Below are 15,574 nucleotides of genomic sequence, written 5' to 3' on the forward strand. Positions count from 1 at the left end.
GTACCTCTTAGAAAAATTCCCAAACTTATCCTACTTTGGAGAAGAAGGCGTCTCAGACTTTTTAGTTTTGACCAATAAGCTTACCAAACTATGTACATGTACATTTTGATCAAGTTATCTCATAATCCTAGCGAGTTTAACCATTGGGAATGGGAAAATCAGATTAGCAAATGTGAAAACGAATACATTATCTATAGACAAATATATGAGCTAAAAACAAAATGGAGAATGCTCTTATTTCTTCGTTTTTATATAGATCTAGCTAACATATGTACAATAAAACGTAAAGGTATTATTTGTAAGTCTTTCTTAAGAACAAACAATTTTGTGAAATAAGTAATCAAATCAATTACGTATGAAATTGTTTATTAGATCGTTGTTTTTCTTTGTTAAAAAAAATGTTTGAGATCGTTACATTTTCTTTTTGCAGATTATATGAGGTAATACCGAAACATTGAAGTGTAATATTAAAGCCGTGAAGGTAACCAAAAAAAAAAAGAAGTAAAATATACTCCAAACTTAAACTTCAGTTACAAAAAAAAAAAAAAAAAAAGGAACATAGTGGGTTTAGGTAAAATACAAACCAACCCAGTGAGTTTCAAGTTCCTTTTCTTTTTTTTCTTCTTTATGTAGGATTTGCACAATACTACTGTTTTATGAGATAAAGAGAGCCAATGAAGCACTGCTAAAATTCAATGAAATCCCATAGTAGCTTTGAACGCAGGAGCATCCGGTGGTGGTGAAGGCAACACCGTTAACGCCAATATGCCACTCACCGCTGCCGCAATCGCTCCTAACACAAACGCCGGAATGTTTCCACCACCGAATAGTTCATCGAATGGTCCACCTCCCACAGATACCACCATCTAACATTTTAACCAACCAAAAAACTTATATTAGTCATTAACATTTTTTTTTCTTTCCTAGATGAATATAAGTATAACTGTTTTTAAACGGTCTAACCTGAGGGACGACAATGGCCAGATTCAGAACACCTAGGGAAAGTCCTGTGGAAGGAAAAGATAAAATCTTTAGTTTAAAATTATTAATTCAAGATTTACAATTTTTCGTTGGTAGGTAAAAAAAAAGTTATATTTTGTATATAGGGTATATATATTCCATATGGTCAGTGAGACGCTCAACATTGGTTTACTTATATCATCTCAATAAGTTATAAACACGAATCTGCACGTATTAAATGCTTTTTAGCTTTTTTTAGGTCCCAACACTTTAAGAAGATTGTCGACTAGGATTATCCAAAACAAAAAGGGTAATTTTAGATTTAATAAAAGAAGAAAATTTACCTTGGCCGGCACCGGAATTTGTTGAAAATATGGAAGCTAGTGCAAACGGAATACTGAACGTAATCTGCAATTAATAAAAAATAATTATAAAATTGAGATCAGATTACGTTAATATAGTTACTTTCCGAGACTATAACGACAAATCAGATATAGTAATAAAGAATAATTAGTTAATGAATAATAATAAAACTAACCGTAGAAAAAAAACGGAGAGAGAGACACTTACGGCTTGGGGAATACCGAGGACGGCGAAGAGAGCTAAAGCACCAGCTATGACGTTACCAGGTGGTTTTTCATGAGCGCCGCCGTGATCTCGTCGGTAATTCTCGGCCTGTTTCGTAACAAGAACCGTCATGGCTAAGCAAATGGCGAGGATGAAGTTAACAATTCCCCAAAGCCTTTTGGCTCCTCCCAGTTTCCGACCAATCCATTCAACACCAAGAGACATGAAACCAAGAACAATAGCGTTAAGCATAAGCCCCAAAGCACCAGTTCTGACTCCGTCGTTGTAAAGCTTCTTAGAGGCTGCGGATGCGGTTGCGTCTGAGTTTCCTCCGTACACCTCACGGCCCATCCAATCTGTGTCGAAGAGGAGGAAAGGGAACCAAGCGATCCAGTTCAGTGCAGTGACTATAAGAAGCATCCACATCGGTCTTTTTAGTTCCTTGAAAGCTCCGAAGATTTCTCCGAAAAAAGGAACGTTCGAGGCTTTCCCATCGGCTGTTGGCTCGGGCGTCCATGGCTTCTCCTTCACGTAACAGAGAGATACGAAAGTGACCAAGAGGAGAAGCGTTATGGATAGGAAAAAACACGTTTTGAGGTTCGCGCAGTAGAGATCGCATGACTCGGTCATGGTGAAAGGCACGACTTTGTAGAGGTTCCTGTACGACCCCGCCGCGTAACCCAAAACGTTTCCAACCGCCATGAAAAACGAGAAAAACGCGTTTGCTGTTCGCGTTTTCTTTGCGTTTCCTGCTGACAGATCAGCCAAGAAAGCTCTGCAGGGTCCTTGCAAGGTGTTGTTAGCCACGTCAAGAATCCAAAACCCGAGAGCGAAAATCGCGATAGCTCGAGTTCTCGGCGGTTTGCTAAGCTGATCACCCATGCTGTGACCTATATCGGCGGCGTAACCGATAAGGAAAACAGCAACGGTGACTAAACCGGCTCCGGCGACGATGAAAGGACGACGACGGCCGAATCTGGAGGTGCAACGGTCACTGTGGTAACCAACGACAGGCTGAACAAGCATACCGGAGATTGGTCCACAGAGCCAAATAAGAGAAGCCCATTTATGTGGGATTCCGAGTAGCTGCACGTAAGGAGTCAACAGAGATAACTGTAAAGCCCAACCGAACTGTACACCGGCAGCTATCGAAGCCACCGATATGATCTTCCGAAGGCGCTCCGGCTGATCTAACTCACCCGTCTGCGTTTCCAACGCTCCCACACCGTTTGCAGCTTTCTCCATCGGATGGCTGACCATTTTTTGTTTTTTTTGACAAATCAAGAAAAGAAAAAAAGAGATTTCTTTGAGAGGGGAGGTTGTTGCGGTGGTTGTAGTGATGGAGGAAGAGGAAGGGTGGAGAGGTATTTATAGGAAGAGAATGATATAGGATTATCCAAAGACGAACACAGTGATGATAGTTCAAAAGAGAGAAGAACCTTGAGGCGTAGAGAAGAGAAAACAGAGCTGTCTCTTTGGTGTAGGGTACCTTAACGACACGTGTCTCGCTTGCATTAATATTTCTGATTTGTATTTTTCGCGTCATTTATTTTAATTTCTGTTTTTGGAACTTAAAATATTTTGGATTTTACCTTCCTCACCTTTTTACTATATACTGATACGGACGTTCGATTCTCTCTTGACACATTATTTTATTTCCACTTTGTAATATCATAGTAATGTAAATTAAATGAGAATATTAAAAAAAAAAAAAGGTATGAAGCGAGATAATTTGGATAGAGAAAAGTCAGAAATAATATGGTAAGGGCATATACTATGTTGATAGATATATTCGGATTGATTTTTCTTGTGATTTTTAAATTAGGTAAAGAGAAAAAAAAAAGAGAATATAACTTTCGAATTTCGATCAGAGCGAGTGGCACTAGAATAATTTTTGTGATAAACTATTATTGTTTTATTTTCAGACGAAACCTTAATAATTGTCAAGATAATATATCAAATAATTGAATTTTTTTTCTCAAAAAATTCAAATAACACCACTTTTTTTTTAGATATTTAGATGAATCAATAAACAAACTGTGTTTTCAACTCATCTACTGATTACGTATAATGCATGATGATATACCTTTTTCATAAAAATGCCAATTACACTTATAAAATTTCTTAAATACTTCGAAATATATACATAATTGGTGAGCTATTTTGCATGCATATAATCTCTAATTTTGAAAATAATTAATTTATATGCTCTCAAAATAAATAGATAAAATATATGTAGTGTGAAGAGAATAAAGAGACAGGAGAATAAAAGTACCATTAGGCACACATAAGCAAAGCAGTTACATAAAATAGGTTTTGGGGAAATAATAAAAGAAGTTGTCCTAAATTATGAAGACAGTTTGACTTATCTTCTCTGATGCACATTTTAAATGAAGATAAGCAGAGACATATTTGGGGGATTTATTAAGATATTACGATTACAATTGTCGATTTCTTCTGTGATTTCTGAAGTCTCGAACCTACTACTAGATGCAATCTTTGGAGACTTGACCACTAGTAATAACTAAACGATGCAAACCAGTAAAAAATACTATGCGCTTTTTTGCAAGATTTTATAATGATATGTGTCCAGAAAACATATCCATACGTTACAGAACTAAACATATCCATACGTTACAGAACTATAAAAAGCCTTTAGACAAACGATAAGACAATATAGAAAACAGAGCGAATGAAGCAGAGGTGTCTGTAAGTAAAAGAGGTACACTAGACGGAATTTTTTGTTATTTTGGTTAGAAAATGAAGGTTGGAGCTAAATAAAAATGTGTTTTAGTATGGCACAGTGGAAATGGAAATAAATTCAACACTTGTATGTTTATGAAAAGAGTCAAAGACATATATAAAACCTTTTACGAACAACCAGTTAGTTTTTTTTAAAGTTAGTCTTGTGATGAAAGCATATATAGTTTTGTCCACATACAAGCTATATATTTTCAAATACTTTGTTATTTGTTTGCCCGTTTTCAAAGAATAACAAACATGTTTTCGATAACTTTAAAAAAAAAAAAAATGGAAGTTCAAGATATATAAGGTAAATTGCACCCACTAACAATGACCCAACACATAAAAGGGAGAAAACCAATTTAACGAAATCTGGTAAATGTCTCCCACGAGACAAAGTGGATTATGTATCATTACAGTTCATATGCTAATGATTTCATGGTCCATAATAATAATAATAATACAAAGTAACTGTGTGTGTCAAATTATTATGAACTCGTATTTTATTTATAAAAAGAAAAATAGGTTCAAATGAGAAATTTTAGTGGCCATGTACTTTTCTTTTTGTTTGGGGTAAGTGATTGTTGTTTTATTAATTCCAAAACATTAGGGTCGGGGATTGGGACCCCAAAAGAAGGTTGTAGTTAGTTTGCGTTAAACGATTTGTGCTTTGTTCCATCATTATGCACCCGTAGTTGATAATGACTCGGCAACATGTGGTTTGCCTCAATTTTCAGTTTTCTTTTCCTAGCTTTAGTCTATGAGAAGGGTCAACATATATATCACGAGACCATACTAAATAATATTTCTTTGATCATCCAATACCTACCTCCTAAGACGAAGAGGATACCCCGAGCCTCGAGAATGGTGGCTAGGATTTAGGATTGACAATTTGACATGAATCTAGCATCCAATATTTTGGGAGATCATAATTAATTTGAAAGTATTGGTTATTCACTTATATACCAAGAGTAGATCATCCGAAAATAGTAACATTATTAGGGTGAGTTATATAAATTTCTAAATTATCTACAGTTTGGATACTCAAATATTGTTTTAATATAATCGCATGATTAGAATCCGAAAATCATGACATTGTAAAAATTCTAAATCTCCAAAATTTTTAGATAGCCGAATATTTTTGGATATATGCAAACATCCATTTTTATGTATTTCATTTGAAATTGAAGATGATTTAGTACAATTTATGAGATTTTCCTGACCAACAGGAGTTACATGTTTCAGTCATCCATATTGAAAGGTAGAAAAAAGCTTTTAAAAAGAACTCCTTAAGAATAAATTATACTCCAAAAAGACATCAGGATTATTAACTTGAAAATAAATAGGACCGAAAGACGAAAGTCTAAATAATTTTTTATATATATATTTTTGAGAAAAAAGTTCTAGATAACTCATTAGTTAATGACTCAGAGATTTCAAATGACGTGGTGTTGATCAGTTCTAGGGATCAACAATCTTGTGGCATTGAAGGAATAAAGGACTGAGAAAGTTTTTTGTTTTTTTTAACTCATCGACCACCTGTATCCATTAAACGTTGTAACGGCCACTCTTATTAGTACTACTATTTTATATATGTGGTTTCAACAACATTTTATGTTTTGCAATTTAAGTTTAGGTCAGTATTATATATGTTTACATATGCGTTAGAGTTAGAAAGACCTCACAATAGATTCTCACTTCTTCGGCTGACAAAACTTTCGTCCTTTAGCTATTATGACAAAAACTCCTATATTTTTTTTATCTTGCATTGCATGGTCCGATACTCCCAATGCTATTTATGTTACTAGTATTCTAAATCGTACTACTAGTAGTGTTAATTATAGTGACAGAAAGCTTTGGAAAAACACCCCACTCCATAAAAAAAGGCTTTTGAGAAGAATTAAAGTCTTAAGACTTGTGTTGAGTTTAAAATACACTATTTGTTTGTATAAATGTTTTTTTTTTTTTTTGTAAACAAGGAAAAGTATACAGCAAACCGACTATAATCATAGCAAAAGGGAGATCACAGCTATATTATAAGAAAGAAAGAAAAAAAAGATAGTCAAAAGGGAGACTAAACACAAACTATGATAACTTTAACAAAAAAAGAAAAAAAAAAGATTGGAATGGTCGGTAGAAAACGAATACATATATCTTCTTCTGAAAATTAAAAAATTAAAACAATGACACGTCGTAGCTAAATGGGAAGAGTGAAGTTCACGCGTATTGAACAAAGGGAGAAGGTTTTACGTTAATGACTCAATTTGTCAAAGAAAGAGAAGAGTGTGGTGTTATTGTCGAAGACTTCGTTGACTGTTTGTGTCCTAAGTCCTAACTAAGTAAACGGCTAACGGACAAAGTCTTCTTACACACACACACAGGTGATGTAAGTTACGTTTTCAGTTTCGTTTCGGGTCTTCATCTAAAGTGATAAGCTGAAGCTATCTTAATCGAGTGGTTGAGTTTTAGAGTTCATTTACATTTTTGGTTATTTTGACTTGTGAGGCGTTGAGATTCGTTTACATTTTTTCCCGGAAACATATACAAATGTCATATAAGTTTAATTTATTACTCGATATGCATTTTCAAAATTTTAGAATTTTTTTTCCACAACATATTTAAAAAGAGAGTATAGTAGCAACTAATGAGTATAAGGATTTAGATGATATGGTAGTCTACCATATAGAGTAACAAAAACTGCTAAAAACATTTTGTGCTATGATGTTTTGAAAACTTTGTTAAACCGGTTTTAATAGTAAAATTATTTTTAATTTAACTCATATACACGTTTTTGTTATCTCCAAATAATTTTATTATTATATCGTATATTGCCGATTTAATTTCCCTACCTCTTACGAACTAGAAAGATCTTGTTTGTTTTCCAGACGATACGATTAGATTCAGCGACCAAAACAGTTGTTTAACACATAAAGATGTGGAGAGTCAGTTGAAAGTTGTATGGAAAGGAGTCGCTCGATGTTAATAACAGCAACATATAAGGCATGTACATGTGTCGCTAAAAATAACAGCGATTCTTCATCTTAATTAATGATGTCATAGACAATCATATTAAACAGACATTTTTTTATCTTTATTATATTTTTTGTCTGCGCTGGAGTCGTTATCGCTATTGCAACGATATAACAGGACAATAACGATAACGACTCTAGCACAGACAAAAAATATAATAAAGATAAAAAAACAGTCGCTCAATATAAAGATAAATAATCGCTGTTATTTTTAGCGACACTTGTACATGCCTTATATGTTGCCGTTATTAATGTCGAGTTACTCCTCTCGGCACAATTTTCAACAGACTCTCCGTAAAATTATATGTTAAAAAACTGTTTTGGTCGCTGGATCTAATCTTGGCGTCTGGAAAACAAACAAAGTCGTTCTAGTTCGTTAAAGGTAGGAAAATTAAATCAGCAATATACGATATGATAATAAAAATTATTCGGAGATAACAAAAACTTGTATATGAGTTAAATTAAAAATAATTACTATTAAAACCGTTTTAACAAAGTTTTCAAAACATCATAGCACAAAATGTTTTTAGCAGTTTTTGTCAGGAGTTGACAATATCTCGAACTTATCCAATAGATAATCCAGTTTATCTATTTGGTTCAAGATTAAAAATCAAACTATTTAGATTGTATGTAACATAAGTAAAATCTTACATCAAAATATCATAAACGGGGTTAATATTATTAGACATGTCCACCCATAACGTATAGACGCAAAATTATAACTATATATGGCTTAGATCACTAATCATATCAAACTTTTTTGTTTTGTGTGTGTCAAAGCTAATTCATATCAATCGTTGGATAAAATCACTATATATACATTCTAATTCTACCATTGGAAATATATTTGGGGATTAGTATTAAACATTCGAAATATTTTATATAAAGAAGTTAGGCGTTTAAATTTGTCAAACTGAAAATAATCAATTATAGGCTACGCACTTTCACCACGGCTTGATACTACAGCGTTGCCATGATTTTTTTTATAAAAAATTTGGTACCAACCAAATCTCTTTCAAATCATCAGCAAAAAAGGTATTAAAATCTAACCAAGTAAAGAATCTCCCCTTTTTGTAGTTGAGCAATTTCTAGATCCATCGAACCATCACATAAGATAGTCGAATCAAGCATCTGAGTCGCTTTATTTTCCTCCCCAAAAATCCTTCACGGATTTTATACACCATTCGCATCTATATTATCACTACAAATATTATAGTAAAGAAGTTGGGACAAATTTTCTAAAAATAAAAACGTATGCAAAATCAAATTCTCTTCTGACTAGCCAAACATTATTTTGTACTATATCTTATACACTAATTAATCAACGACTAAGTAAAAATTAAATGAATTCAAACATTATTTTGTACTATATCTTATCTATTTAAACATTTAATTAATGAGAAATATATATTGATAAGTACGATTTTCAACTAATTCCACTTATAACTTATAAGTAGTATATATTAGAAAAGTAATAGATATTTTTAGTTGGCTTTAAAACATGGCGAATTTATGGACTTATAACTCTATATTTATTTTTACCTATGAATATGTATGAACCTCTATAAATAATGCAATTATGTAACCCAATAAAATTAAAATTGACGAAAAAATCAAATTCAGATTATTTGAGTGGGTTGGATGAAGAACTCATATAACTTTTAGTTTTAGTTATTGTTTAAAAAAAATTAGTGTAAGGTTATTTATTATCTTATCTTATCTCAGCAGATATTTAATATGTTTGTAAGAGTTTTCAATGTCACGTATTAAATTTGATGAAACTGAGAATATGACATTGCGACACCCAAAAAAACTCCAATAAGGGGAAAAAACAAAATACTATTTATGGCTGTGTATCCAAAGAGTTTTTTTTTTTATTACATCAACATGTTGGGCAACTTGGTCTTCTAGATGACAGTATCACACCATGCACAGCTAGCTCAAAGGAAGACTTTAAGAAAAAAGTAAATAAATATTAGTAAAATATTAAAGAATCTAATTGTTATAAACATTACTCTTCATAAACTATTTCTTGAATATGCATTATAAAAATTATTCATCCTAAGAATATATATAGTAGACCAAATTAAAAAGCTTTGTCAGTCATGTATATTGTCGATAAATTCTCAAAACCATATAAGAATTACAAGTTAAACCATTACTTTTAAGTCAGGGTTTTCCTCGACAGTGAAAAGAAAATTCTTTCTAAAAACATTAAACAGAAATAAAAAGCAAAATGTAATGAAAAATCAAAAATGGCTAGTCCAGTGAGAGATGGGGCATGGAGAATAATTACGACAGTTACCAGTTTCAATCGGAAAATGTAAATAACTTTAAAAAGGGAAAAATAAGAGAATGACCTTTATGAATTTGGGGAATATATGGTTGGCCACGTGTTACATAAACCATCTTGAGTTGTTTCGCACTGAAAGATACAACCAAGAGCTTTTGGGGTTAGACGTGGGTCGGCTTGGCTGTCTTATGTCTGGTCCGAGCCCGGCCGAGAAGGCCACAACTTCAAGGGTCCATCGAATTTATTAACAACTGCTCCTTAACTAACTCCATGTTCCTTAAACTTCATTTTCATTTCAACTAATTAACCTTTCACGCGGCCGGATCACATCTGGTCAAAGAATCGGACGTTTATTTGGCTAGGATGGCCATTACTTGATTGATTATATTTTTACTCTTCTTCACCGTTACACCCTCTCTGGTCACACTGTTGCCGACACAAATTTTATGCAACCATATTGCTGCTTTAGCGCAATGTCACTTGAAGAAGAGCTTTTGTAGGCGAGCCACAATCATGACCATTAAGAGTTGATGCAATATTACGGAGAGACATGTAATTCTCTTTTAACTGTGTGGTGAGCTTGTTCTCTTGCCCGCTGAAAGCATATGCTACAACCGGTCTCATAATAGCTTGAAGATCCGACCCGATATTACACCACAAACATGGTCCTGAAATGTGAGACATATATTCTATCATAATATTCCCTAATAGTGATGCACGCAAGTTACCACGAACATTTGTTAGCTAGGTTCGTCTCATAGGGTTTGACAAAAAAAAAACTTGCAGTTTTAGTTTATGTTTTTAATGTTGCTATATATTTCACGAAATGACTCACTACTAAATCATCAATCAAAATATACCTGAATTTATAAATAAATTCAAACCTAACAAATAATGATCAGATATTACCCCAATATACCATGGCCAGAAAAGGGTATAAATGTTTGGTCCCGTTTCTCTAGAAGGTCACAGATTTCGCATCCAAAAGCTTTGTATTGCAAACCTAGCTGGATTTCTTATAATTTATTAAACTTTACACTATCTATTTAATTTATACCTTATATATACGTTATATATATATATTTGAGGTTGTTCAAAACACTGTTGTATGTATCATATGAGGTTGACGCACACTTTCTCAACGCCACGAGCCACGAGGTCTTAATCGTCAAAATTCCAAAAAAAAAAAAATGTTTTACTCTTTCCTAATATTTTCTTTTGTTCTTTTCTCAAAAGGTATAATTTCAGATTGACCCAAATATTTGACGATGATGTAGATCACCTACCCACACTTTTGTTTTCTCCTAAAAGATATCCACCCAACCCAATTTTCTATTATTCAATCCCAAGCCGACGTCAGTAAAGTAGTAAACTTGTAAATACAGTATTTTTTTTTTTTGAACAAACTTGTAAATACAGTTTTACTGTTTTAGGTGTGTTTATTGTCGTCAAGAAATTCAGTTGATTACTACAAAGTATTGCTTGCAGTAATTTAATAATATATTACAAATTTTGTTAATTAAGATCGAATTAAATATGTACATTGAATATAATTCCATAATTGAGTTTTTCGGGTCTTTGGCAATTGGCATAAAATATAAGTGATTTGATAATTGACCAAGAAAAAAGTTTTTTTTGATCTCTGATCAATTTGAATTACATACATCCAGAATATCTTTTTGAGCATTGTTTGGTATATAAAATATGGTACCAATTATTCCCGAATCCCGATCAAGAAGAATAAATAAAGAGTTCAAATTCAAGTTTGAAAGAGGATCATCATTGTCCGGTTCATTGGCCCAAGTGGGATTGCGGTCTCCACCACTTGCTAATAATAATATACGGTCCATGTTTAAACTGGTCGAGCCGGGTGGTACTCCTAAACGCCTAAACGGTATCGTTACACTCAGCCACGGCCTAAAGGCATGCATGCTCACGAGTCACGATAGACTTCAAAGTTAATTGAGCACAAGAATCATAACCCTTTCCACTTGTATATTTCTTTATTTCTTAGAGATTCATCATTCACCATGTCTTATTTTTATTATTAATTCACGGAATAAATTAAGTTTAGTTAAGCACATGATGCACATATAATTTCTCGCTCGCTTTTGGATGACGCTGGGAATGGCTAAATATCTAGATAAGATAAGTAATATAAAAACGAATTTTCATCATGGGCATCGAATTTATTTACACTAACATTAGAAAAAAACCTTTTTTTCTACTAACCAATTTTTAAAGATTCAGCCATGTTCGAGTAAGTTATTTCAACATGTTCTTTTTATAGCTAAGGAATGATCCATGGTTTTATAACACAATTAATTCTTGTCGGGTGAGTGTAGCCGTTAATAACCCATTCACCAGATTTTTTAATAGGTGTAAAGGTTAAAACATGGCATCATTTCAACTTACCAAATGAAATGATTTAGTAAATTTTGCGTTTGAGGAGAACTAATTTTCTGACCTAATTAAACCCTACAGAACAGTTACTCCTTAAATAGAAACCACAAGATCACAACCACCTAATTTACTTCATATCATGTTATATGATAGGGGAATTAATATCACAATCTAGAGAGAAATTGTTCTATATAAAGAGTATTCTAATCGAACTCAATTATTGAGCAAAAAAGATAACCACTAACTAAGCTAGTCTAAGAATATGCGACGCCAAGTGGGTAAGATGAGACCTTGATCACGAGACATCGAACTGATGGCTTGTTATAATTAGTCGAGGTATTTGTAACAAAGATAAACCATCCGAGAAAATCATGTGGAATGCATCTTGCAATAGTTCAGTACTGCAGTGACATATATATATAATCCTTTAAATTTGTTTATTTGTTCCCTTTTCATATTCTTAGCTATATACATATGTATATCTTTAATAAATTATTTAGGAAATTTTTGTGGTAAATCTATAACTATAAGAATCACATGTACATATGAATCTTAGTGCTCTTTTTACTAATCATATTCCGCAAGGGTAAGTGCGTGTACGAGTGACTGTGTGAAAATTGAAAAAGGGATAGCTAAGAAAAAGATGCACACACAGACATAACTTCACGACAAAAGATGCCATGAAGAATTTGGCCCAAGGATTGCGAGAATAATCAACACTTGTTTGGTATAGTGCCTTACATGCATCTACATTTACAAATCACAGATACACACACCCATTAAAAAGATCCATCTATATTGAGTAAAAATAAATGCATCTCAAAGTTGATGATAAACCTCGCAACAAATGTTTGTTAAATATGCTATCTACGATTATCATTATTTGGTTGTAATATACCACATACAGAGACATACACACAGAGAGATATATGCATATACTATGTGATGTTTTAAAATTAAGATGATATTATTATTGGGCACAAATGACATGGTTATAATATTGTCAAAGGTATGGGATAATGGCGATACATGGGAATGGTATGTTTTGATTCGAACCCACCCCAACAAGCACAACAACGACAATTATAATTAATATATAATATATAATAAATAAAAGTTTTGTGGAATTCTAATTCCAATATTCTCAATTATTGGCCATATAAAAGAATTAAAAAAAAAAGAGAAAAATGCCCATTTTCAAAATTCTCGAATTCAATAACAACTACGATTGGTTCGATTATATATATGTATTGTCATAAGAATAAATTTCGTTTCACCATCCTTTCAGTATTACTATTTCGTTTCATATTGTCATGATTTGATTTGTTACTGCAAATTTTTTGTCTTTTATTGATCATATATTCCTCGTTATGTTGATATTTTTTCGAAGTTAACACAAATTTCCACCTACCAACGCACTTTAGGCTTTTCATTTTTGTTTTTGATTTGATAAATATATTGTCAAGTTCGAATATATGCTTTATATATACATCAATCTAAGTTATGGATGAAATATCAACTTGCTGATTTGCGATTCTTGTTGGTACAGCTTTAAAAGGGAAGCATAACCTACTCTTGTGCTTGTGGTGTCGTTTTGTTGATTAAGATCAAAGATCGATTCTGATTTGGTACACATAAATACTAATTACCACTAAAAATCTATACAAGAAAGTTATATATTTTGAAGTTAGAATTAGATTAGTCTTTGTTTATCCTAAATATCATTTTATTTTTGGACAAGTTTAACTTAATTGGTATATATAATTTACAAAATTTTCACCAGTATCTATCATTATTACTTTGTCTCGTGATAATAATTAAGATTTTTTTTTCTTAAATGATGGTGTTTGATATTGAGATTTATATATTAACTATAATTTATATCCGGGCATGCGCGAGATTTTAATTTAATTTTTTAATCAATATAAGTATTGAGCTCAAATATAATTATTCAAACTATTGAGTATAAATCTATATAAACACTAAACTTACTTTACTAAGTGATATATTGTTGAAGATAATATTTATTTGTTATATCTATTTGCGTGAGATTTTATTTAAATTTTTTATCAATAAAAATCATTGAATATAAATACAATTATTTCAAGATTAAAAAATCAATATGTATAAAAACTGTACTTATTTTATTAATCTATATATATGTCATATCTTGTCTAGTGTCGAAATAATGTTTTTCTGTCAAATCAATTTATCACGTGATAACAAAAATGACTTAAGAACCTCACAGAAAAATTAAACAATATTGTCGACAATCTTCTAATATTTTATCCTTAGAAGAGTTCATTCTATAATCATATCCCATGAAAACATCTTTTCAAAAATTCTAAGAATGTCGATTGTTGACCTAATTATAGAGACCATTTAAACATATTGATATCTCATATTAAATGCAAATATACAAAATTTGATGAACAATTTTAGTGCTATGTCGCTACAACGGGGTTGTCCAAGTGCATCATCTGCCATAATAGAATTTCGACCAAGCTAAGAATGTCTAAATAGGGAAACGTTTAAATTTCGACCAACCTAAGAATGTTAAAATTTAAAAATTATAATATTTAAAAACTTTTTAAAAGCTAATAACTTTTAAAAGTTTCAATATTTATAATATTAAAACTTTTAAAGTTTTTAAATATTATAATTTATTTTTTTCAAACTTTTTAAAGTTTTAGTTTGATCAAATAAAAAACCGGATCAAACCGAATATACTTTTTAACTTGGACGCCTGATAAATCAAGCTTTCCTGCTCATTCGTTTTTAGAAGCATATTAATCTTATTTATATTGGTTCTGAACCATTATCTAAAAAATTTCTAGCCGATGTGGGATTTTGTGCATAGTTCTTTTATTTCCATCAATTTAAAATTTTCCTTTTTCTAAAAAATTCTGGAAATTTAAAAAATGTTAATGAATGACATGTCAAATGCTGATTGCTTGTTTAAAATAATACTTAATATAGAAAATTTTGGAGATTTTAAAAAATGTTAATTAGTGAAGTGTCTAATCACAATTGGAGGTTTAAAATCCTATGTGGACGCCTTTAGGAGCTTATAGCTCCTACTTTTTATTAGTATAGATTACATAAATTTTTTTACTCCACCATGCATTAAAATCTTACTTCCATTCTAAAACTCGTTAACCTATTATAAATTTATGGAATATGATCATTTTTTGGTTATAATTTGAATAATAACACTATTACTATAACAAATTCATAGTATTATTTTTAATATTTTAAAATTTTCATTTATTTTACTTAATTCATTTTTATATATTTATTATTTACTATAAAAAATTATGTTATTGTTTATACTATTTTAAAATTTAATCAATTTTATTTAATTCATTTTTATTTATTTTTAAGTATTATTAATTATAAATAATAAATAAGAAATTAATGATTATTTAAAATAGTATTTTTAATGCAAAAACAAAAAAAATATTGATTAGGTGGATGATGATTAGGACCCGCCCGATGTGCGGGTTTAGAGCTTTTAAAATAAAATTAAATTTAACAAAGAATATAAAATAAATATTTTTAGTAAGTAAAAATTATCTAT

The 15,574-nt window shown here is 31.4% G+C and overlaps 1 protein-coding gene across 2 annotated transcripts; it reads right to left on the reverse strand.

The window, feature by feature from the left end:
- Positions 1-482: 482 nt before the first annotated feature.
- On the reverse strand, positions 483-2,976 carry LOC104740977 (sucrose transport protein SUC2). Of its 2 annotated transcripts, none has more exons than XR_015595402.1 (4): positions 1,499-2,889; positions 1,305-1,368; positions 964-1,007; positions 483-866 (listed from the first exon to the last, which is right to left on the reverse strand). XR_015595402.1 is itself a non-coding variant. In XM_087508740.1 (4 exons), exons 1-4 carry the CDS (start codon positions 2,785-2,787, stop codon positions 693-695), a joined length of 1,539 nt encoding a protein of 512 aa, XP_087364866.1. In that variant the 5' UTR covers positions 2,788-2,976; the 3' UTR covers positions 483-692. The 2 variants fall into 2 exon arrangements, 1 of the variants encoding a protein (XP_087364866.1); XM_087508740.1 differs by having other exon boundaries at positions 1,531-2,976.
- Positions 2,977-15,574: the final 12,598 nt, after the last annotated feature.

Source organism: Camelina sativa, chromosome 3 (assembly GCF_030686135.1).
Source record: "Camelina sativa cultivar CO46 ecotype springtype chromosome 3, ASM3068613v1".
NCBI classification, from domain to species: domain Eukaryota; kingdom Viridiplantae; phylum Streptophyta; class Magnoliopsida; order Brassicales; family Brassicaceae; genus Camelina; species Camelina sativa.